The sequence below is a fragment of the Ctenopharyngodon idella genome, chromosome 21 (assembly GCF_019924925.1).
Source record: "Ctenopharyngodon idella isolate HZGC_01 chromosome 21, HZGC01, whole genome shotgun sequence".
Lineage (NCBI taxonomy): Eukaryota > Metazoa > Chordata > Actinopteri > Cypriniformes > Xenocyprididae > Ctenopharyngodon > Ctenopharyngodon idella.
In genome coordinates, this window is record NC_067240.1 from 3,961,162 (window position 1) to 3,987,758 (window position 26,597).

A 26,597-nucleotide genomic window follows, 5' to 3' on the forward strand; every position below is an offset into this window, starting at 1 on the left:
TTTTTGTAATGTCATCAGCTGTTAGTATTTTGACAGTTATTGTGCAATGATTGACTATGTTCATGTTGGATAGAAAATTAATGCTGGAGTTTTGACAGAACGACTCAATTTTGAATCAGGTTTGCTGTGTTTTGATAGAGTTAGTATATGTAGAAAAAGGTTTTTTAGCATTTTGAAATGTAGTTTGTATTTATTTAACAAAATATGGTTTTGGGCAGAAAATGAACTATTTGGCTAATTGTGTGATGTAGGTGTGTTGCTGTGTTAAGAGTTTAGAAAAAGTACTTTAAGTATTGGTAAACGCTTGTTAGCAATAAAAAACTGTAAGACATTAAGCCTTTAAAAAGACATTTGTCCAGAGAGACTTGCAAGATTAACATATTTATTTTCTTACTCAGTGACACTCACACAATCACAGACACACCCGTCACACACACACATCTCACATATAGACCAACATAACCTGACAAGACATAAATATGTGTCCTGAGAAATCACACATGCTTTTGAGATGTGACAAACATTGTTTAGATACTGTTTCAGAGAGCGACATCATCTCTAATGCCTCCCTTGTGCCCAATCAAATCAAAATTACTTATCTCAGTAAAATTAAAGTTGCAACTTTGTGCCTGAGATCATCATAACAGCTCAGATAGCAACTTTGTGTCTGCCCAGATCCGGCCCACATCTGGCACATGCGGAATGATGATCTGGGCCACATGTGGCTGGAATGACGGCACTTGGGCGGACCGCTCCTGTTTGCCATATCTGGGCCACAAGCAGGCCATAAAAATGCCATATGTCAGCCAAGAGTCAAGAAATAAACCAGAACTGGACCTTAACTGATCCACAAAATCTTATATATATTATTTATAGAGTCATTTCAGCATTAACAAGCCTGTTATCAAGCAGAATCACTGAAGGAAAGAAGAAAAAAAGAGATGAGCAGAAACACAAGAACTACAACTGACCTTACAGCTCACAGTGCATGTCAGAGCAAATGAGAATCATGAGGTCAAAGGAACTGCCTGAAGAGCTCAGAGACAGAATTGTGGCAAGGCACAGATCTGGCCAAGGTTACAAAAAAATTTCTGCTGCACTTAAGGTTCCTAAGAGCACAGTGGCCTCCATAATCCTTAAATGGAAGAAGTTTGGGACGACCAGAACCCTTCCTAGAGCTGGCCGTTCGGCTAAACTGAGCTATCGGGGGAGGAGAGCCTTGGTGAGAGAGGTAAAGAAGAACCCAAAGATCACTGTGGCTGAGCTCCAGAGATGCAGTCGGGAGATGGGAGAAAGTTGTAGAAAGTCAACCATCACTGCAGCCCTCCACCAGTCGGGGCTTTATGGCAGAGTGGCCCGACGGAAGCCTCTCCTCAGTGCAAGACATGCATGGAGTTTGCTAAAGATGATGAGAAATAAGATTCTCTGGTCTGATGAGACCAAGATAGAACTTTTTGGCCTTAATTCTAAGCGGTATGTGTGGAGAAAACCAGGCACTGCTCATCACCTGTCCAATACAGTCCCAACAGTGAAGCATGGTGGTGGCAGCATCATGCTGTGGGGGTGTTTTTCAGCTGCAGGGACAGGACGACTGGTTGCAATCGAGGGAAAGATGAATGCGGCCAAGTACAGGGATATCCTGGACGAAAACCTTCTCCAGAGTGCTCAGGACCTCAGACTAGGCCGAAGGTTTACCTTCCAACCAGACAGTGACCCTAAGCACACAGCTAAAATAACAAAGGAGTGGCTTCACAACAACTCCGTGACTGTTCTTGAATGGCCCAATTGAGCATCTCTGGAGAGACCTAAAAATGGCTGTCCACCAATGTTTACCATCCAACCTGACAGAACTGGAGAGGATCTGCAAGGAGGAATGGCAGAGGATCCCCAAATCCAGGTGTGAAAAACTTGTTGCATCTTTCCCAAAAAGACTCATGACTGTATTAGATCAAAAGGGTGCTTCTACTAAATACTGAGCAAAGGGTCTGAATACTTAGGACCATGTGATATTTCAGTTTTTCTTTTTTAATAAATCTGCAAAAATGTCAACAATTCTGTGTTTTTCTGTCAATATGGGGTGCTGTGTGTACATTAATGAAGAAAAAAAAATGAACTTAAATGATTTTAGCAAATGGCTGCAATATAACGAAGAGTGAAAAATTTAAGAAGGTCTGAATACTTTCCGTACCCACTGTATAATCAATTATTACAGATTTGGTGAAGCAGGCTATTTCACGATGATAACAAAATCATCAACAGCTAACTATCATCACATGATCACATTTCAGTTTTCTTTGCTACTGCTAATGTGTTTGACAGAAACACTATCACAGCAGTCAGAGAAAACAAATGCATGTGTAAAAAGAGGCCAACTAATGGAAACATCAATCACCATCATGGTAACCTTAAATGAAACAAACAGAGTTAAACTTCTGTTAATTCTCAGTAAGAACTGCTGTAGATGTCTGACAGAAATAAAGTCAGTCTGGTTAGTAATTGAAGCTGGTAATGCTGTTTGTGGAGTTGTTTAATGAGATCTTCAGAGATTTAATGTCTTTTATCTTCAGTTGTTTTCCTCTAAGGCTGTGGCTGAAGTCAGTTGTAGTTCTTGTGTTTCTGCTCATCTCTTTTTTTTTTCTGTTTCCTTCTTTCCTTCAATGATTCTGCTTGATAACAGGCTTGTTAATGCTGAGATGACTCTATAAATAATATATAAATATTTTGTGGATCAGATAAGGTCCAGTTCTGGTTTATTTCTTTGCTCTTGGCTGACATATGGCATTTCTATGGCCTGCTTGTGGTCCAGGTCTGGCAAACAGGAGCGGTCCGCCCAAGTGCCGTCATTCCAGCCACATGTGGCCCAGATCATCATTCCGCATGTGCCAGATGTGGGCCGGATCTGGGCCGACACAAAGTTGCTATCTGGGAGTACTGAGGATCTAATGAGTAATGATTCAATATTATATATTGATATTGAAATATCAAGACAAAATCTGAATTTGCTACATTATATATTAGTCTTTGTTAACACTAGTTAAAATACACTTTTTTATTTTTATTTGTTAACACTAATAAACTCTAAACACAAATCCACAACTTCTTACCCAATTCCCCATACTTCCTATTTTCAGGTCAAATGTCTCCACTCAAAACCATTCAATCTTGCAGAAAAACCAAACTCTGCCCTCAGACATGACACACAAGTCCTCAAAAACACACACACTTCAACATAGTCATACACACTAGTGAGGTCAGTTCAAAACACTGTTACAAAAACCTCTTTTTGGCAATCAGGTGTCATTTTACAGCTCAATGTCTATTACAGTATACAACATAAACAGAGGGGCGCAAGATACAGTGAAATTCAACAATAAGCATTAAGATTATAAGTTTATATTCATTACACTAGTGTAAAGAGATCTTGCAGTAGATGAAAAGCACTAGAAAAGAAAAGTTGAAATACCAAAGAATTGAACATGAACTTGGAATTGTAATATAATACAGTATAATGTCACAGTACAGTAAAAATAAATAAATAAATAAATTCAGCATCCTCGGCAAAATTGCATTACAGTACTATGACCATATTTGCCATACTATAACAGTTTCTTAGTATTCTGACAAAAGATTTTCTCTCCCTCCCCCTAGGCAGTTCGTTGTCTCTCAGTTCTGCAAAAATACAAAATGTATGAATGGCTACAAATCAATTTGACAATTATGAGTCTGAGGGTGTACAACATGTGCTATACAGTATTTACTGTGCATAGAAGAGTGAAAGTTCTCTCATCTAATATACTGCTACTGTAATTATACTGTATGTGTGAGTATAAAAACCCTATAGATGAGCCTGTAGACCAACTTCTCTCATGGTCTTTCCTGCACAAGAACATGTTCAACTATAGTGCTTTGTATTTCATCAGTGACAAATGTCTTTTTACCCCATCCCCTTCATCTTTCTTTTCCTCTCCTCTTCCTCTTTGTCTTCCACCACTACATGTTTTAAGCACATAAGCACATAATCACAAGTGGCCCTATATTATCCTGAGATTCGTCAGTTTAGCTACTTAATGCTTACTCATGGATAAATGTGTGCTATTTGAGTTCACAGTTTATTATATTATGAATGAGAACATGGTTAAACCTGTGCAAATTGAGGACATTTTTGTGTAGAGTTTTACAGAAAACATTGAGAAAATTGGAACGTGTGTGAAAACAGGTGAAATGTGTTAAATGTTTTGAGAAAAGTGTCTTTGTTTCTAGAACTGAATGAATGGTTTGGGAAATTGGGCCAACTGAATCAGTTATCTGTTATCAATTGAGAAAAACTGTAACATTGACTGAGATTAATAAATGCTTCAGAAGTATTTTTCATTGTAAGTTCATGTTAACTAATTTAACTTACCACCACCCTATTAAACTTACCGAAAATACGGAACTGGCACCGCGTTCGTTCCGTAAGTTGAATCGGGAAGGCGTAGGACATTTAGCGTAAGCTTTTTGAAGAATATGGAATCGCGTTCTGGTGGAAGCACTTGTGATGCGATCATTTGTGTCTATAAATCATATACATTTTCTTTTTTTTTTTTAAAGAAAATGACTGATCATTTCGCTAGATAAGACCCTTATTCCTTGTCTGGTATCATTTAAAGCCCTTTGAAGCTCCACTGAAACTGTAATTTTGACCTTCAACCATTTGGAGACCATTGAAGTCCACTATAAGGAGAATAATCCTGGAATGTTTTCATCAAAAACCTTAATTTCTTTTTGACTGAAGAAAGAAGGACATGGACATCTTGGATGACATGGGGGTGAGTAAATTATTAGGAAATTTCTATTTGAAAGTGAACTATTCCTTTAACTTTAGAGATTAGACTGTACAGAAGAAATCTACAGGTAACGCTAAAACACTAAATACACAGTCACACAACCCAGATAGCATCAATGATCGAAATAATGCTGAATCAATGTTAATGTGTCAACCTTAACTGCATTGAATCAATATCACTTTTTCACCCTCAATTAATGTTGAATCAATGTTGAAATTTCAACAAAAAAATCAATGGTAATGGCATTGAATCAGGGTTACAATGTGATGTTGGTTCAACATCATGCTTACACTCTCAGAAAATGAAACACAACTACAACTGACTTAAAGCTACACAGCCTGAAATCAACTGAAGATAAAAGAAGACAATCAATCTCTCAAGATCTCAGCAGATGTTCTTTTTGAGAATTAACAGAGGTTTGGATGTTGCTGTTTTATTGAAAATATTTGGTCACCATTATGGTGATCAGTGTTTCCTTGAGTTGGGCAGTTTGACTCTTGGCTTTTTGTGTGAGTTTGTGCTCTTTATAACAGTGTTTATCAAAACACATCATTTGTTGCAAAGAAATCCAGAAACAAAATGATGGAGTGATATAGTATTCGTCATCATAAAGCAAAGTCATTTACTAATTGTTCTCCTGAGCAAAAGTGCTTTTTTTTTTTTTTTTAGTAGGTAACACTCACCAACAATGTTTTCTTGCTACAGATCAGACATTCTGAATCTTGACTTTTAAAGTGCAATTTAAAAAAAAAAAAAAAATGTTAACACCTACACAGATGTTAGTTTTTCAATGTCATTACCATCTGTACTAAAGGAGAGAACTTAGGAATATTTTTGTACTGTATGTAAACATGGAACATGAAGGATAACAGATGAATTCTAAACAGTAGAGAATGTCATTCTTGTTTTGTAAAAAAAAAAAAAATATATATATATATATATTGTAAAAACTGATTTAAGTTGGTCCACTTTAGACATTCTATTAACTATAAGAAACTTTGCAACTACATTGCAAATCATTTAACTCTCATTAGAGTATTAGTAGACTGTTAGGGTTAGTAGAATAAGGTGACATGTACTTGAAAAGTTACTTAGAAGAATATCTGAAGTGGACCATCAAAATAAAGTGTTATTTAATGTTTGTGCTCCCTCTACAGGTGAAGAGGGGAAGCTGATAAATATGTAAGAGCAGCTCAAGGCCAGAAGAGGGCGCTGCGAGTGCAGGTGAACACAGTCTTTGCAGCATGGACTTTTCTCCTTGAAATTTAAGGAGAAAAAGAATAATAAACAAAATTATAATATTATCGACAGGTCTGGGCTTCACTCCTGCTTTGTAATTTCCCATCTTTTAAGAAATCCACAAGTTTCTCACTCAAATCAAGTCAATTTATTGCTGCTTATTGCATGTAGTTACAGCTTTCATACTCTGAAGTGTCTGTTTTTCTGATCTGTGATTGCTTTTATACAAAGGTTAAATCATATCACTTGTGACATACAAAGAAAATCATTTATACCTTAATATTTTGTATCAGTATTTTTTAATACTATTAGCCTATAATATGTTTTCATGTTTAACATAATGTTAAAGCAAGTTGAATCCTTTCCCCCTCTATTTTTGTTTATCTTGACATATAATTTCCTTTTTGTTCCCTTATTTTGCACTGTTCTTCTTTACTGTTATTTTCATATTAGTTTCTCTCAGAGCATATCTCAGCAGAGTACAAAAACACAGCAAATGTTTTGTGTTACTTTTTTTCAGTCTATTTGAGCTTCTCTTAAACAGTTTCTGTACGACTCTGTGTAATTCTGACTCTTGGACAAGAAACTCTCAAGTATCTGCTTTCAAACAAGTCCAGGAGTAGACCAAAGATCTGCAGCCATTTCATTTTGCGTATGTCATTTTCAGCTTGTTGGGTGCTGGTTAAGGAGTTAAAAAGTTAGTCTTGATAAAGGATGATGAATTTAGTTCTTGTTTAATTCAGTGTGTCTGATCTCAAGTTTGCAGGGAATGAAATCTGTAGGAAATCACATCCAACATATTTAAATGACCGTTCATGATTGCACAGAAATGAAGCTAGTTAGGTTGCGTTTGAACAGGATGTTTCATGTCCTGCACAATAAGAGGACACTGAACCAACAGGTGCTGATCCAAACATAACAACGGATCCAGCGTTGTCACAGAGGCAAGAGAAGTTGAGGAGGAAGGAGATTCAACACCGGACGAACCCAGATGACTCTAGCACTAGTTTTCTATCCAACATGAACATATAGTCAATCGTTGCACAAAAACTGTCAAAATACTAACAGTTGATGACATTATGAAAACTGCATTACTTGTCATGTTTCAGTTCTGCCTGCAGAAAATATGAAATCCATTGTCAAACTTTACACACAAATCCAAGAATTGCACACACAAAATGCAAAATGCCTCACATCTTTTGCAAAATGAAGCACTGCATTCAAAACACCACAAACACATCTCAAAAGCAAACATTTGTCTTATACTGCAAACACCTTTGCCATAATATTATATTTTTGGATATATCATATACACACATTCAAAACCTAAAGCTCTTCTTTCATGAGCTCCTATGTACATTTCTGTACAAGACTGAAAGTAATTGGAAGAGAGATGTTGAAAAATTCATGGTAAACAAAGCAAGATTGAAACCAAACTATTTATTTTTGTGGTTGTGAATACAGTATTACACAGTATGAAAGAAAAGAAATACATCTGATTGCTTTAATTATGATCATGATCACCTGAGGATTTGTAGTGCATTTTCTATATTATTATTGAGAGTGAGTGAAATTGTTACACTGACGAAGGCGAAGAGCCGAAACTTTTGTCATCTTATCTCCTGTGGTGGGTGAGTTCAGGGACAACACTTGTTGTGTTAATTCTGAGACATTCATTGAGTCAATGATTTTAACACAGTGAATGTGTCAGGAAGGTTAACCAGAGGTGTAGTCCAGACCCTCCAAGACCGAGACCAAGAGCATTCAAGAGGGAAGTTAATGAGATAATTAAGTCATTAATCAAGCACTAGTGATGAACACCTGCTGTTAACAGGCAGAATCATTGAAGGAAAGAGGAAAACAACAACAAATAAAACGCCTGCGTTACTTCTGAACATGAAGATCAAATTTGCAATGATCTCTTTGTCCAGTCAAAAAAAAAAAAAAAAGTCTTACACATTAGTGCTTGTGTTTTCAGACAACACTTGTGTTAATTTTGACATATTCACTGTGTCAAACACAGACATTCAGAATGTGTCAAAAAGCATTTGTTAAAAAACGACTCAAATTGGCTAAATTCTTACACATCAGTGTGTGAGTTTAGGGACAACACGTGTTGTGTTAATTTTGACACATTCATTGTGTAATGATTTTAACACAGTCAATGTGTCAGGAAGGTGATCTGATGTTAACAAGCAGGATCACCAAAGAAAATCACAAATTTTGAAGTCACCATCATGGAGATCAGGGTTTGCTTTAGTTGGGCTCTTGACCCTTGACTTTTTACTATTAGATTTTGTTTGGGCTGTTGTAATTTTAATTATAACAGCCAGACAATCAAACAGAAAAGATGAACAGGTGGTGTTGGTTATGTTTTCACATGATCATTATTTGTCCTGAATCACTGAACTCATTTAGAGCCCTATCTCTGAGTCAGATTTACATTATTGATTACAGCAGCTCTGTGACTCTACAGCAGAAGATCAGCTTCTTCAATATAATACAAAGGATTTCTTAAAAGTTGTTCTGATTAAAAAAAAAAAAGTCTTTCTTTTAGGCACACACAGACATCAAGAATCAGCGTATGAATCTCAACAGTGGTGAGAATAATAAAGCATGATGCAGTGCATTCTGTGTGCCACCAATCAAAATTCATCCATATCTCCCATCATGCATTGCTGCATGAATAAATTATGATCTGAATTGTCTTAGTATTTTCCTTTAATCTCACTATTTTATTTTGTTCTGTTTATGTGACTTTTTAGTAGCTTGTTTTCTAATGTTCAGAGTTGATCTGTTTATCAGAATATGTTGCTTTGTCACCGTTGTTGAGATTCACAGTCTGATTCTTGATGTCTGTGTGTGCCTAAAAGAAAGCTGTTTTTTTTTTTTTTTTTTAAAAATCAGAACTTTTTTTTTTTTTTTAAAAATCAAAAAAATTTTTAAGAAATATTTTGGATTGTATTGAAGAAGCTGATCTCCTGCTGTAGAATCACAGAGCTGTTGTAATCAATAATGTAAATCTGACTCAGAGATTGGGCTCTAAATGAGTTTAGTGATTCAGGACAAATAATGATTACATGAAAACATAACCAACACCACCTGATCATCTTTTCTCTTTGCTTGTCTGGCTGTTATAATTCAGTTACAGCAGCCAAACAAAATCTAACAGCAAAAAGTCAATGGTCAAGAGCCCAACTAAAGCAAACCCTGATCTCCATGATGGTGAAGTGTGATTTTAACAGCAGGTGTTCATCATTAATGTTCAATAGTCACACGTTTAATGAATTATCTTGATTGAATGGTCTGGTTTTGGTCTTGGAAGGTCTGGTCTCGACCACACCTCTGGTCTTGAATGGTCTTGATTTTGGAGGTCTGGTCTTCACCTCTGAAATGAACACAAAGATGTGTAAATGTGTAATATTAACACATTACAGGTGTTCTTGGCTGCACAGATTGTGTTGATGCTGTGAATACACAGGTTGTGTTCATTTTAAAACTACACATAATATGTGTAAAACAATTGAATTCTTCCAACACATTTTTACGCAATATTCACACAAAATGTGTAAACTAGAGTGTTACACAAGATATGTGTCATTTTTCTACACATTTCTTCTTAGATGTAGTTAGAGTCCAAGTTAGTCGATATTCAGGGTGGTGTACCCCTGAATGGATGTAAAGCCCATTGCTTATATAGCTCTGTCATGTGACAAAAATGCTCTAATTGTGACTTTGAAAGCCCAGAATGTCTCAGCAGACTGTTCTTAAAATGAAGTCAAGAACCATCTTGAAGTCGAAGATTTTGAAGGTCTGTCTCTCTGACTGAAGTTCTTATTATTCTGATTGCCAGTGTTGTCACAGAGTGTCCTCGGTATGATAGGCTTGAACTCTCTCAGTGAACTTCTCGGTCGATCTGCAACAACAAAAACAAGAGAACGGAAAACTTTTTGAAAAACAAGTTTGTTTAAACCTTGCTGGAATTATTTTGACTCCCTTATAGCGATATAGACAGATATCTCAGAGGCTGTGTGGCGACTAAACTGAAGGTGGTGTAAACTACCCATTAGACCCCACCCACCATATCTTCATCATAGGGTTGGCCCCCAAGTCACTAAAAGACAAAGTTCTTTTCGCTGGTCTCATTTCACTCATCTAAGGTTTGGGAGTATGAGCTAATTTATAATGATTAATATGTGTCCATTTAGTCTTGCACTGTTAAAAATTTATTGTAAAAATTACATCAATTGCTAACAGTGTGCCTAATAATTTAACAGATTTTACAGAGTTTTACAGCTTGTACAGCTGAAGGGGTGTCTAATAAAACTACACAGGAACCATCTTGGTTTTAAACTTGAATTCCATTTCTTAACATAAATCATTTATCCTGGCACAATACTATATCCATGTCCACCCTCTGGAGACAATTTCCATACTGACATTAAATTCATCTGCTTCAGCAAGATCTGTGCCTGGCAATGACATTGAACAACCCGTGATAATCTTGAAATAACTCAGCCCAGTTTCTTTGTTAGCGGATAAAAAATGGAAGAGCATCTACTCATGTTAGTTCTGTCCTGTCATTCCTTTCATTTAAAATCATTATCTTACACTACTAATTCATTATTTAAAACTGATCATTATTCTGGAGAAGAAACATTTATCGTGAGTGTTTAAGTGTGTTAAGTTTGTGTAGGACTTCATGAAGTTTCCTCATTAATCCCACCCCTTTCTGAACAGACATAAAAAGAACAGAATCGTTGTGATTTCATTCTGTTCCTGACACAAGATGGATCTGCGAGTCTCTGTTGTTCTTCTTTTCTTTTTTCTCACTGGAGGTACAAAAAACAGCAAGTATTGAATGTATTATTTGGTACACTGAGATCACTGAATGTCTCTCTCTGTCTTTAAGGATATTCTCTCAAGTGTTACACGTGCGTGCCTGATTGGACGGGTTCCTGTAAATTAAAAGAGGAGACATGTCCAGTTGGATGTTCTGCATGTTCAACATGTACAGCGAGTCTATCATATGGTAAGTCCAGTGTGATGAGGAAATTTACTTCTGTAGTTTACTGAAAGTTAATCTCATCACATAATTGCAATTGTTTGTGTATTGCAAGAGGAACATGATTTCTGGAATTGATTCTTTAGCCTATTTAGAAAGTTTGTCCTTTTAGCAGGTTCCAGTAAAATGAACTTCACAATTAAAGGGTGTGCAAGTCAATGTGAAAGTGCGACTGCAGAGACGCCAGATGGTCTGAAAGTGTCTCTCCGCTGCTGTAAGAGTGACCTTTGCAATGCAGCAGGTATTGGCCTTTATTTGGCTCCCCCAACACTGCATTTTTTTTTTTTAAAACAGATTTAATTGATCGGCAATGAACATGTACGTTTTAATGACTACTGTTAGTAGTAATAGTGGTAGTAGAATCATTATCCTGCAAACATGCCCCTGTGGGGTCCATGCTGGTTTTTGGCGGGCACAGTGGGCTAGGGCCAGCCCACACCAAACCTAAACAGGCCCAGTGCGGATTTGCCCAGGCGAGGCCCACAGCTTTGGGCTCACTGCGGGCTCTCTGTGAGCAGCACATACTGGACTGCCCACATTAAGCCCATGATGCCCAGCCCGTTTGGGCCCAGAGCAACTTTTGTACCTTTGGGCCCATGCAGGTTTTGTGTAGGCAGCCCACTTTCATTTCCCACGCTCTATTTGGCTGCTTTTTAAAATTTAATGTGAAATTCAATAAGACTTTCCATTTATAACTATGCACAGAAGGAATAAAAATTAATGACAAATTACAGTAATTCACATTTTTTATACAGTAAAATTACTGTATTTTTATACAGTATTTTTCTGTTTTCTTAAATTACATACAAATGTATGTAAAATTACAAAAATAATCTGTAATTAACACAATAACTAAACAGTTAGATGATAAAACGGTCAAATGACTGAGAGCAACGGCTACCAAACAAAAAACATAAAATTAAAATAAATAATAAATAAAAATTAAAATATTTAAATAAGCTGAAAACACTGTCACATGACCACACTAACAGTTTGACTATTTCTTTCATACAAAACCTTTAGATGTTGATGTTTTATTGAAAATAATGAAGTTTGAAGTCACCGTTATGGAGGTAAGTGTTCGCTTTAGTTAGGTTCTTGACCCTTGACTTTTCAGCATCAGGGTTTTTTTTTTTTTTTTTTTTGGTTTCTGAAGTGTGTTTATTATAACAAAAATTGCAAGTTTATTACTTACTGATTCTTTAGCCATCATGGACAGTAATGGGCTGATTCACTGATCTCTGAATATGTCACCTGTTATTTTTACAGCAGCCTTATGATATGAGATTATCAGATAAAAAAATAAAATTGGATAGTTTTTTATTCATTATATAGAAAGTGTTTTTCTTTTTTAAGACTCACACAGACATCAAGAATGGTGACAATAAACAAAAATCATTTTTGTGAGTTTTGTAGCGTGTTTTGTGATGCTCAGAGTTCATCTGTTGAGCTAAAACTTTTGTCACCATTGTTGAGGTTCATACGCAGAATCTTGATGTCTGTGTGAGTCTACATGATCCTGTCTGAATAATTTCTGCCTAATGACTTGAAAAGAAAAACATTCAAACTATTAAAACAAGCCAACATTTCATGCAGTGGTATTCTAGGACTACTATAACATGAAATTAAAAATTAATAAACAACAGCCTCAGAGATCAGACTCTCACATGGTGACTGACTCTGTTAATTCTCAATAAGAAGTTTTGAATGAAAGAAATAAAGTCAGACTGGTTTGTAATAAGTGAAGATGCAGAGATCTAGAGAGATCTGTTAGTGATTAATGTTCTGTTTCTGTTATCTGAGTTTTGTGAGCCTGTGCTTCAGTCAGTGATGATCCAGAAACACTGATGTTATGCTGCATGTTCCTTTATTTAAAGACAGTAACTGAGTAGTTGCTGAAGCAGTGATAGTTATATTAGCTCATGTGTGATTTAGTCTTGTTAGCTAATTGTTAACTAAAAGAGATTTACAATTTGCAGAGAATGATTTAGGATATTTTACAGTTTTTGTTTGGCAGACGCTTCTGCCAGTCACTGACCATTTCTTTTTTAACTATCTTTAACCGTTATTTTCCTTAATGGTAAACGTTTGGCTCCCTGTGCTGCCAGATTTATTGTTGTAGATTAATAGTGAGGGCTTCCTGGAGGCTAAGTGAGGGCTGCCCGTGCAGGGCCAGAGCTAAGGGGCCAACGTTTTGCCAATGAGCAATTTCTCAGGGCCCTGTGCTGGCAGCCTGCTAGGGGCCCTTACGCTAGTCCTAAGTGGGCCCGTAAGGGGCCAGGCAGGCTTATTTGCAGGGTAATTAATACTAACTTCTTTATCATCTTGATTAGATGGAGTGTATAAGGGAAGCTTCCTCCTGCTCTTCTCTCCTCTGCCCTTCTACTTCCTGTTTCAGTGAGTCCAGATTCTGCACTTCAGATTCTACAGTGAAGACCAGCGCAAAAACACATTCTTTCATACACAGAAAATGAGATACTTTGTGAAAGTATAAGATTGCATAAGAGCGTATAAACACATCAATAAATCATGAAAATGTGATTGTGGTTGTTCAACTAATACGTTAACCAATCAAATGTCTGAAATTCTTAGAAGCAATATGACTGTATGTCATGATTTTTCTGTTTTGGTTTTGGTCTTTTATTTTTCTTTCTCTTTGTTTCTTGTCTGCTGAGTTTGTAAATGATTCATTTCCATTGTAAAAATCATTAGTTATTGAATCAAAAACTTACTTTAGCTGTACAATAACTTTTTATATATATATAGCTGCTGTACAGCTAAAACAATCTCTGTTTCAGTAATTTCTTATTATCACTGTAAAGCTGCTTTGAAACAATCTGTATTGTAAAAAGCGCTTTATAAATGAAGGTGACTAAACTTCTTTTGTTCCCCCTGGTTGCCAAGGTTATTCATTATTTTATTGTGTAGAGCACACCTATTTAGTACTGAGTTCATTATCTTGTGTATTTACAGTTTTCTACAATCACTAGGACACATTTCTCAATACTTAGGTCACTTTTTCAAAACTCTTCACACAGTTCTCTTAACCAACTTTCATCTTGGCACAGCAGTTAATTTCACATTCAAAATCCACTAAATCTACCAAAACACTTCATTCATGTCTCAAATCAACTCATTCTTCCAGAACACAAAGGTTTCAATCAACAAACGCACTTTGTCAGTCAAAAAACACAGACCTAAAAAACACTAACTTCAGTTAGCATTATACACTGTTTTCTTTTGTAAAATTTCTTTACAAAACAAGAATAACCCTCTCTACTGCTTATAATTCACTGCAGTTTGTTACATGAACTTTATATTACAGAACAAAATTATTCCTAAGTTTCTCTTTTGAATGGATGATAATGAAACTGAAGGACTAATGCTTGATTAAGTGTTCAGTTTCATCTAATTGTTTTGATAGTATTTGATTTTTTAGATTCAGAATAAATTTCATCATCACATAACTATATTACTGTAGCAAATTTATTCAGTTTTGTATTAAGATATTGTTTTGAACTTAAGTTTAACAGGTTTGAAAACAGTATGTAAGCATGTGCAAATTGGCATGTAGGTATACAGAGTTTTGGCGTTTGTTGTGTCGAAGTGAGAAAAGAAATCATGTAATTTGAAAGATGTAGTTATTGAATGCATTTTGTGCCAAAGCAATGATAAATGATCCACAGTTTAACCCACATAGATTTCTGTTGTGATGTGATTCAAACCTCAGCACCCCTGTACGTGTGTGGATTGAAAGCAAAAACAAATACTGAACACACAGTTAGAGTCCAACTTAATCGATATTCAGGGTGGTGTATAAATCATCCTGAATGGATGTAAAGCCCATTGCTTATATAGCTCTGTCATAAGACAAAAATTCTCTAATTGACAGCAACAACCTTCACAGAACATTCAGAATGTTCTCTGTATGTTTAGAGAATCATAAATTCTTTGAAAAAAAGCATGCTTTGAAACAGTTAGAGCACCACAAAAAAAAAAAAAAAAAAATCAAATGTTAAAATACCAAGAATCAAGAGCCCATCTAAAGCAAACGCTCACCTCCATAACGGTGACTTCAAACTTTATTATTTTCAATAAAACATCAACATCTAAACCTCTGTTAATTCTGATTAAGAAGTTTTGTATAAATAAAGTCATACTGGTTTGAAATAAGTGCGGATGGTGAGATCTAGAGCAGCGCTTCTCAAACCTGTCCTGGAGGAGCAGCAGCCCTGAACATTTTGTATGTCTCTCTATATCTGACACATCCAGTCTCTACTAATGAGCTCATGAGTTGAATCAGGTGTGATAGATAGAAATTAGATATTCGATCTATCTAATCAGGTGTGATAGATAGTGTGTTAGATATTAACCCCTTAACTGTCACAGTCCCGCTGGCCGGACGCCTCCCAACCAGCACACCCATGGAGGCCCCACATGGTTTAGCCCAGATGAAATGAACACTACTCAGTGTGAACACTACAGGCTGTTAAATGTTAAAAGTTAATGCGATAATTAGGTGATAACGAGCAGAATCACCGAAGGACAGAGGAACAACATGAACTACAGCTTCAGCCACAGCCTTACATGAAATCAACTGAAGATAAAAGACATTAAATCTCTCAAGATCTGATCAAACAACTCCACAAACAGCATTACCAGCTTCACCTATTACTAACCAGACTGACTTTATTTCTGACATACATCTACAAAAGTTGATATTGAGAATTACCAGAGGTTTAGATGTTGATGATTTGTTGAAAATGTTTTGTTTGATGTTACCATTATCGAGGTCAGTGTTTGCTTTAGTTAGGCAGTTTTACTCTCGACTTTTTTAGTGTTTATTTTTTTGGCTGTTGTAGCTGTTTGTTATGGCAAGAACAACAAGAAATAAAATGGTCAGCTGCTTTATAATAAGAATATAATTATCATGTAGTGGCTTAATTCACTGATCTAATGACTGAGCTGTATATGAGCAAAGTGTTAAGTTTGTATTAGATTTCTTTTAGAAATACAACGATAAAATGGTTTTAATCAGAAGAGCTGAATGAGTTTTAAAACATATTGTACACTAAACACTTTAAAACTCCTGCAACGCTTCCTCACACACAGATATCTAGAATCAGCATATAAATCTCAACAATGGTGACATGCTTCATGCCACAATGCATTCTGGGTGCATCATGCAAAAAAGAATGCATTGTGGCATAACAGCCTGGTCTCATTGTTAATACGTAGGTATTAATACGTAACTTTCAAAGACACAAAACGTACATTTTTGTACGTTTAGAAAGGTGCTAAAATGTACAATATTGACGTAATTATGGCACTAAAATGTAAAAATACTTACGTTTTTACAGCGAAAAAAACGTAAAATATTTACGAATCTTATCATGTCTTAAAGATATATGTGTAATTTCCCCTTTATCGTTTTGTAGATAAATGTAAGATCCCTAAACCCCATCCCGAACCTAAAAACCTACCCATTTTATACAGAATGTTAAAAGAATAAAACATAATGGGCAGAAATGTGTAGGAAAATGACAATTTTAGTAAAAATATAACATTAAAACGATATTTTGAGCCACTAATCCTACACCAACCCCTAAACCTACCCATAACCATTTCTTTAAACTACCTACTAATATAAATAAAAGAGTGACAGACAAACAAGAGTAATCACAATAATTTCACAATAATGTCAAAAGTGGTACCAAAAGTAGTTCAAATGATGATGAGTTCCAGTCAGTCTTCTCTGGCGGTAACAGTTTTTTATAGGGTACAGAGCAGAATTTAACTTATTAATCCATGAAAATATGATGAATCCGGCTTCTCTCCGTGAAGGCGCGACACTCATTTCAAATGTCAATCCACTGAAACACGGCATGTCGTAATCTGTGACGAAGCAGGTGAGAACCAATGAGCGTTCGATATCAGTGCCGTAAACCATGTCGTAACGCTTCTCGAGAGTGGCACTACTTTCAAATTTGAATCATAATGAGCGCGAGCTTTGACTGTGACTGTCGCTGTTGTTGAGAATGAAGATGAAGATCGATGGATAAAGGGCTGAATTTGGATCTGTTCCTTACAAACACATGGATTCTAAAGATTTGGAGTACAGCGAACAAATAAAATTGATGTGATTTGTGAATTTATGTTGTGTTTTGGTGTATCTTATGGTTGTATTGTCAGTTGCTGCGTAGGAGAAAACGCCTTCTGTCTCACAGCAAACAAACTAAATATTACAAAATGGTTAAACAATTACAGAAAATGTATTCATAAGGTTTTAAATTGTAGTCTTGTTTAACATTATGCAATCCTCCGAAACCAGCAGCACAAGTCACGAACAGAAATATTTCATATTAAGTAGATGAGTAAACTGCTTTCAAAAAATTCGACTAAAAACAAATTAAATCATTAAAGCCACGATTTTAATATTAATACATGGGAATTCATATACATTCACACTTTACGTTACATGATTTACGTTTTTATTGCTGCTAATACGTAAGTATTTTTACGTTTTAATCCTCTAAATACGTCAATGTTGTACGTTTTTGTGTGTATGAAAACGTAAGTAAATGTACGTGTGGAAGAACCACAATTTACGTAAAAATACACACGAATTCTCATGAGATCACGTTGGGAATAAAGCATGTCACCATTATGCTTAGTGTACAACCTGTTTTAAAGCTCATTCACGTTTTTTGATTAAAACTGTGCTGGATCTTTACTACAATCACAATAAAACAAAGTTAGTAAAATATTGATTATATTAAACTCAGCTGTTAGATCAGTGAATTAAGCCACTAAACAATAATTATTTTCTTATCATGAAGAAGCCACAGCATTAGATTGTGTTTTCTCTTGCTTTTATTGTTATAACAAACTCAGTTACAACAGCCAGAGAAGCTCTAATATTACAAAGACAAGTCAAACTACCCAGCTAAAGTAAACACTGATCACCATGATGGTGACATAAAAAACAAACACATTTCAAAAAACCTCTCTCTTAATTCTCAATAAGAGCTTCTGTATACGGAGTTGTTTAATCCTCCTCTGCTGAGATCTTGAGAGATTTAATGTCTTCTTTTATCTAAGGCTACGGCTGAAGTCAGTTGTAGTTCTAGTGTTTCGATTTTTTCTGTTCTTGTTGTTTCTCTTTCCTTCAATGATTCTGCTTGTTAACAGCAGCTATCTTCAATAATGCTCAATCATCACTTAATTATTTACTTAATTATCTCATTATCTCCAACACTGATTCAGTGTTACATTTAACAGCCTGTAGTGCGCACACTGAGCAATGTTCATTTCATCTGGGTTAAACCATGTGGGGCATGGGTGTACTGGCTGGGAGGCGTCCTGCCAGCAGGATCGTGACAGTTAAGGGGTTAAAGGAATATAATTAGGATATTTTACTTTCATTTTACAGTTTTTGTTCGGTACTCGCTTTTGCCAGTCATTGATCATTTTTTTAAAATGTTTTTTTTTTTTTTTTTTTTAAATCTTTTTAATGCCAGGCATTTCACCCTTTTTTAAAGTTTTTTTTTTACAGTGTACATTGTCTCAGTAAACAAGATCTTGCAAAGAAAATGAACAGAATAAGACCCAAATCCTTTGTACATCTTCCCAGAAATTATGGTATTTATGTCTATAAGACAAGTCCTATAGGAAACTTATAGGAATGGTTCCAAAATATGATAGAAATTCTAATTAGAATCCCGTACAGTTTTCTTACTGGAATCCTTTAGGGTTTTTTGAAAAGGGCATGGACACCTGGTAACGTTCTTTACCATCACCTGGTTTCATTACCAAAAGAGGACGTTTTAGGAACGTCCCAAATGTTCTGTAAGAGTTTGGAATTTTCATCACCTTTAGAGAACTTTTAGGGAACGTTGCGCAAGATCCCGAGAACGTCGCATTCTATGTAGGGACGTTGAAGATTTTGAAGGTCTGTCTCTCTGACTGAAGTTCTTGTTTCTGATTGCCAGTGTTGTCACAGAATGTCCTCGGTATGATAGGCTTGAACTCTCTCAGCGAACTTCTCAGTCGATCTGCGAAAACAAGAACAAGAGAACAGAAAACAGTCTGCTCTTTTTGAAAAAACAAGTTTGTTTAAACTTTGCTGGAATTATTTTGACTCCCTTATAGCGATATAGACAGCTATCTCAGAGACGGTGTGGCGACTAAACTGAAGGTGGTGTAAGCTACCCATTAGCCCCCACCCACCATATCTTCATCATAGGGTTGGCCCCCAAGTCTCTAAAGGACAAGGTTCTTTGCATGACTCTATCCTACAGCATTTCGCCAGTCTCATTTCACTCATCTAAGGTTTGGGAGTATGAGCTAATTTATAATGATTAATATGTGTCCATTTAGTCTTGCACTGTTAAAAATTTATTGTAAAAATTACATCAATTGCTAACAGTGTGCCTAATAATTTAACAGATTTTACAGAGTTTTACAGCTTTTACAGCTGAAGGGGTGTCTAATAAAACTACACAGGAACCATCTTGGTTTTAAACTTGAATTCCATTTCTTAACGTAAATCATTTATCCTGGCACAATACTATATCCATGTCCACCCTCTGGAGACAATTTCCATACTGACATTAAATTCATCTGCTTCAGCAAGATCTGTGCCTGGCAATGACATTGATCAACCCGTGATAATCTTGAAATAACTCAGCCCAGTTTCTTTGTTAGCGGATAAAAAATGGAAGAGCATCTACTCATGTTAGTTCTGTCCTGTCATTCCTTTCATTTAAAATCATTATCTTACACTACTAATTCATTATTTAAAACTGATCATTATTCTGGAGAAGAAACATTTATCGTGAGTGTTTAAGTGTGTTAAGTTTGTGTAGGACTTCATAAAGTTTCCTTGTTAAACCCACCCCTTTCTGAACAGACATAAAAGGAACAGAAACATTGTGATTTCATTCTGTTCCTGACACAAGATGGATCTGCGAGTCTCTGTTGTTCTTCTTTTCTTTTTTCTCACTGGAGGTACAAAAAACAGCAAGTATTGAATGTATTATTTGGTACACTGAGGTCACTGAATGTCTCTCTCTGTCTTTAAGGATATTCTCTCAAGTGTTACGTCTGCAGACCTAATTCGGCGGGTTTCTGTCTCATAACAGAGGAGACATGTCCAGATAAATGTTCTGTATGTTCGAGCTGTACATCGAAAATAAAACATGGTAAGTCCAGTGTGATGTGGAAATCTACTTCTGTAGTTTACTGAAAGTGATAATATGAAGTAGAAATATGTTAATATGTTAATCTCATCACATAATTGCAATTGTTTGTGTATTGCAAGTGGAACATAATTTTTGGAATTGATTCTTTAGCCTATTTAGGAAGTTTGTCCTTTTTACAGGTTCCACTGAGATAACCATCACAATGAAAGGGTGTGCAAGTCAATGTCAAAATGCGACTGCAGAGATGCCAGATGGTCCGACAGTGTCTCTCCACTGCTGTGGCACTGACCTTTGCAATGCAGCAGGTATTGGCCTTTATTTGGCTCCCCTAACACTGCATGGATTAAATTGATCGGAAATAAACATGTACTTTTTAATGACTACTGTCAGTAGTAGTAGTAGTAGAATCATTATCCTGCAAACATGCCCCTGTGGGGTCCATGCTGGCTTTTTGTGGGCACAGTGGGCTAGGGCCCAGGTGAGGCCCACAGCTTTGGGCTCACTGTAGGCTCTCTGTAAGCAGCCCACACTAACCCAGCCTGTTCGGGCCCAGAGTAACTTTTGTACCTTTGGGCCCATGCAGGTTTTGTGTAGGCAGCCCACTTTCATTTCCCACGCTCTATTTGGCTGCTTTTTAAAATTTAATGTGAAATTCAATAAGACTTTCCATTTATAACTATGCACAGAAGGAGTAAAAATTAATGACAAATTACAGAAATTCACATTGTTTATACAGTAAAATTACTGTATTTTTATACAGTATTTTTCTGTTTTCTTAAATTACATACAAATGTATGTAAAATTACAAAAATAATCTGTAATTAATACAATAACAAAACAGTTAGATGATAAAACGGTCAAATGACTGGCAGCAACGGCTACCAAACAAAAAACATAAAATTAAAATAAAATCTCCTTATTTAAATAAGCAGAAAACACTGTCACATGAAGCCTTTTTTTGTGACTTTAGTAGCTTGTTTTGTGATGCTCAGTTCATCTGTTGAGCTAAAAATTTTATCATCATTGTTGAGGTTCATACGCATAATCTTGATGTCTGTGTAAGTTTACATGTTCCTGTCCAAATAATTTCTGCATAATGTCTAAAAAACCTTCAAACTACTAAAACAAGACAACATTTCATGCAGTGGTATACTAGAGCTATACTGTAATGTGAAATAATGAATGAATTAACATATAAGTAACCATCTGGTCAGCTTTTCCTCTCATAACTTTTTGCTGTAATAACTGTGCTTCAGAAACAGACAGTTACAAAAGCCAGAGGGAAAAAAAAAAGTTTGAAAGTCAAGGGTCAAGAGCCCATCTAAACCAAACGCTCACCCCCATAACGGTGACTTCAAACATATTTTTTTTCTATAAAACAAATCTTCTAAACCTTAGTTAATTCTTAATAAGAAGTGTTGAATGAAAGAAATAAAGTCAGAGTTTCTGTTATCTGAGTTTTGTGAGGTTATCGTTGTGCTGGAGAGTAGAGCCTGTGCTTCAGTCATGATGATCCAGAAACACTGATGTTATGCTGCATGTTGCTTTATAAAGACAGTGTAGTGTAGCTGTGTAGTTGCTGAAGCAGTGATAGTTATATTAGCTCATGTGTGATTTACTCTTGTTAGCTAATTGTTAACTAAAAGAGATTTACAATTTGCAGAGAATGATTTAGGATGTTTTACTGTAATTTTACAGTTTTTGTTTGGCAGACGCTTCTGCCAGTCAGTGACCCTTTCTTTTTATCGAACTTTAACCATTATTTTCATTAATGGTAAACATTTGGCTCCCTGTGCTGCCAGATTTATTGTTGTAGATTAATAGTGAGGGCTTCCTGGAGGCTAAGTGAGGGCTGCCCGTTCAAGCAGTCTGCTGGGGGCCTTTACGTTAGCCTTAAGTGGGCCCGTAAAGGGCCAGTGCAGGCTTGTTTGCTGGGTAATTGATACTAATTTCTTTATCATCTTGATTAGATGGAGTGTATAAGGGAAGCTTCCTCCTGCTCTTCTCTCCTCTGCTCTTCTACTTCCTGTTTCAGTGAGTCCAGATTCTGCACTTCAGATTCTACAGTGAAGACCAGCGCAAAAACACATTCTTTCATACACAGAAAATGAGATACTTTGTGAAAGTGTAAGATTACATAAGAGTGTATAAAACCACTTATCCATAAATCATGAAAATGTGCTTCAACTAGTAGGTTAACCAATCAAATGTTTGAAATTCTTAGCAGCAATATGACTGTATGTCATGATTTTTCTGTTTTGTTTTTGTTTTCAAGGTCTTTTTTTTTTCTTTATATTTGTTTCTTGTTTCCTGAATTTGTATAATAACTAATGATTTTTACAGTGGAAATGAATCAATCAAAAACTTACTTTAGCTGGACAACAACTTTTTTCTAGAGCTGCTGTACAGTCAAAACAATCTCTGTTTCAGTAATTTCTTATTATCACTGTAAAGCTGCTTTGAAACAATCTGTATTGTAAGAAGCGCTTTATAAATGAAGGTGACTAAACTTCCTTTTGTTCCAATCACTAGGACACATTTCTCAATACTTAGGTAACTTTTTCAAAACTCTTCACACAGTTCTCTTAACCAACTTTCATCTTGGCACAGCAGTTAATTTCACATTAAGAATCCACTAAATTTACCAAAACACTTCATTCATGTCTCAAATCAACTCATTCTTCCAGAACACAAAGGTTTCAATCAACAAACACACTTTGTCAGTCAAAAAACACAGACCTAAAAAACACTAACATCAGTTAGCATTATACACTGTTTTCTTTTGTAAAATTTCTTTACAAAACAAGAATAACCCTCTCTACTGCTTATAATTCACTGCAGTTTATGTTACATGAACCATGTTTATATTACAGAACAAAATTATTCCTAAGTTTCCCTTTTGAATGGATGATAATGAAACTGAAAGACTAAGTGTTCAGTTTCATAATTGTTTTAATAGTATTTGATTTTTTTAGATTCAGAACACATTTCATCATCACATAACAATATTACTGTAGCAAATTTATTCAGTTTTGTATTGTGATATTGTTTTGAACTTAAATTTAACAGTTTTTAAAACAGTATGTAAGCATGTGCAAATTGGCGTGTAGGGATACAGAGTTTTGGCGTTTGTTGTGTCGAAGTGAGAAAAGAATTCATGTAATTTGAAAGATGTAGTTATTGAATGCCAAAGCAATGATAAATGATCCACAGTTTAACCCACATAGATTTCTGTTGTGCTCACTGTGTGAGGAGTGTTGAGAAATGTGTCCTAGCGATTGTAAAAGAAAAACTAATAAAACGTTCAGTTTTCTTAGTTCCTGTTCTGGTGTTGTTTGTAAGATACAGTACATGCTGTTACATTTCTCTTATTATGTTTGTATTATCGTCATGTTTGGATTATGCACTTTTGTTTTTGTTAAACTTCACGCTGCACATGATTTATTACATTAAAAGTCAAGATTCAGAATGTCTGATCTGTAGCAAGAAAGTATTGTTGGTGAATGTTACCTACTAAAAACAAATATGCACTTTTTCTCAGGAGAACAATTAGTAAATAATTTTGTTGAAAATTCAACATTAATTGAGGGTGCAAAAGTGACAGTGATTCAATGCAGTTAAAGTTGAAACATTAACATTGATTCAACATTATTTCAATCATTGATGCTATCTGGGTCAGGTCCATTAAATATTAACAGGTAAAACATTTTATTTTAATAGACCCGAAGACCAGAAGTCAGAAGTGCAATTAGATTTTACTGAAGAATAGTTTGCTTCCAGTCTCCCAAGGAGTTCGTATAGGCCGCTCTGTGTACATTCAGATTTCCACAACAATTATACTTTAACGGAGTCCACTAACTATGTCATGACTTCATGTTAACTGATTCTGATTGGCTAAGAAAAATAGACAAAATTTGTAATTTTCCACACATGGACTGATAGTCAGAAGCGTATCTCCATCCATCTCGCTTCTGATGCTCGGACCCTGGATTTAGGAACAGGATGTCCTTCTAGATCATGACAATGTATCTGCAGGTCTCAAGCAGAATTCCGGTTGTCCATCAGTACCAATACAGGACCTGCACACAGAACACTAGCACACATACACAGATACACATGATTCACAGCTTCTTCAAGGTTGAAGTTGGCCCGAGCTTTAACTATAAACAGGAAAGTTTCCCAAAACATCCTGATAAGTTGTACTTTTCTCTCAGTGAGAGATACAGACAATATTCATTATTTTCCAGTGTTTGAAGATGAAGAGGAAAATAAATGCTTTAACATAAGTTGAAGTCCTTCAAATAATTTAATATTTAGGATACATGTTGATTAATAACTTGATTATAAATCATTCAAAAGATATATATTGAAGTGGCAGTGGATTCCAGAATCCACCCCTTCACTTTGATATAATTAGTCATATTTATTTCTGTTCAACTTTATTTCTCAATGTTTATAAATTCGTCCACAATTCAGTGTAGGTCAGAAGTCATTGAAAAGTGAGAACAAGAAAGAAAAAAAATGGTTCAGGTCCAAAATTAATTTAAGGCCCGTTCACACCAAGAATGCGATAACTGAAAAGATAAAGATATAGTTTTAAAAATCACTCTAAATATAAAAGAACAGCACTGTCCACACCACAGCAATAACAATATAGAGAAACAATATTGTTGGGATCACAGCTGTTGAACGATAAAACACTGACAGCCAATCAGAATTCATTCTAATTTAAAGGCTCACGCATTTAAAATGGCAGCGACATTGCGGAGAAGTTAATCGCTGAGTATATCAAGTATACTTAAGTGTAATTTTAAGTATATTTCTGAGAGGTACATAAAAAAGACTGAAAGTATACTTCTTATTTTTAATTTCAAAGAAGTATAGCACACTTGAATAAACTTTTTTTTTGCGAGGGAGTCCATCACATGCAATGAGAAATGTTGACTGACGTCACAGGTTCATAATGAGAATCCCTGAAATCAACTTTGATTTTAAGTTTTGTTTTGTTTACACTCTGACACAACCACCACTAAAACTCTGGGTACCTACAGGTCAATTTGCACCTTTACATATTCTTTTCAAAACTGTTTTTTTAATTGCTTATACACTAAAAGTGTTACTTAAAGCCTACTCTATGAAACCAATCACTCACATAATACCTAATCTTCGGACCAGTTCTGCAAAACTGCCATAACTAATTTGTTCACTTAGAAACCAAAACTCAAGTCAATAACTTTATAAAGTTCAAATCAATAGCTCAAAACTGAATAAGACAACAATTTACATTTCCACAGTAATACCATATTGAAATATATTCTAAATCTAAAAAATTAAATACTATCAAAACAATTAGATGTAGCTGAACACCTACACAGATCTTTCAATGTCATTACCATCTGTACTAAAGGAGAGAACTTCGGAATATTTTTGTACTGTATGTAAACATGGAACATGAAGGATAACATATGAATTCTAAACAGTAGAGTGTCATTCTTGTTTTGTAAAAAAAAAATTAATTGTAAAAACTGATTTATGTTGGTTACACTTTATTTCGATAGTCCACTTTAGATATTCTATTAACTATAAGTAACTTTGCAACTACATGTCAACTAACTCTCATTAGAGTATTAGTAGACTGTTAGGGTTAGTAGAATAAGATGACATGTAGTTGAAAAGTTACTTAGAAGAATGTCTGAAGTGGACCATCAAAATAAAGTGTTATTTTATGTTTGTGCTCCCTCTACAGGTGAAGAGGGGAAGCTGATAAATATGTAAGAGCAGCTCAAGGCCAGAAGAGGGCGCTGCGAGTGCAGGTGAATAGTCTTTGACTGCAGCATGGACTTTTTCTCCTTGTGTTCTACTCCTATATTATTACGGAGCCCCGGACATGACATGCAGGAAAAAAAATAGTAGGGTAAATCGTGCACACGATTTATTAATTCGTTCCCTCGATTTACTAAAACGTGCGCAAGATTTATATTTCGTTCCCTCGATTTTCTAAAACGTGCGCACGATTTACTATTTCGTTCCCTCGATTTATAAATAATGTGCATGATTTATAAATCGAGGGAACGAATTAGTAAATCGTTCGCAAGATTAAATTTTTTTTCTTGCATGTCATGTGCGGGGTTCCGTATATTTTTGTTTGTTTAAACTAAAACAAACAAATTTAATTTGATCAACAGGTCTGACCTTCACTGACTGCTTTATATTGCACTGTTCTTTGTTGTTATACCCATTTCATTTTGCATGTTATTTTCAGCT

The 26,597-nt window shown here is 35.5% G+C and overlaps 1 protein-coding gene and 1 long non-coding RNA gene across 4 annotated transcripts in view; both read left to right on the forward strand.

Annotated features, from left to right (window-relative positions):
- The first annotated feature begins 10,834 nt into the window (after positions 1-10,834).
- Positions 10,835-26,597, forward strand: part of LOC127503775 (cytotoxin 7-like) — a 31,275-nt gene continuing 15,512 nt past the window's right edge. The window contains exon 1 of one of the 2 annotated variants that reach the window (XM_051877902.1): positions 10,835-10,903. In XM_051877902.1, the coding sequence (XP_051733862.1) occupies positions 10,855-10,903 (49 nt within the window). In that variant the 5' untranslated portion in view covers positions 10,835-10,854. Of the gene's footprint in view, positions 10,904-20,055; positions 20,140-26,597 lie in introns of those variants that run through there. The other variant, XM_051877901.1, reaches the window with a different exon arrangement.
- On the forward strand, positions 10,960-14,025 carry LOC127503793 (uncharacterized). Of its 2 annotated transcripts, XR_007927215.1 has the most exons (4): positions 10,960-11,097; positions 11,243-11,371; positions 12,154-12,203; positions 13,464-13,597. It is a non-coding gene; the product is annotated as an uncharacterized LOC127503793 (long non-coding RNA). The 2 variants fall into 2 exon arrangements; XR_007927214.1 differs by lacking the exon at positions 12,154-12,203 and having other exon boundaries at positions 10,963-11,097; positions 13,464-14,025.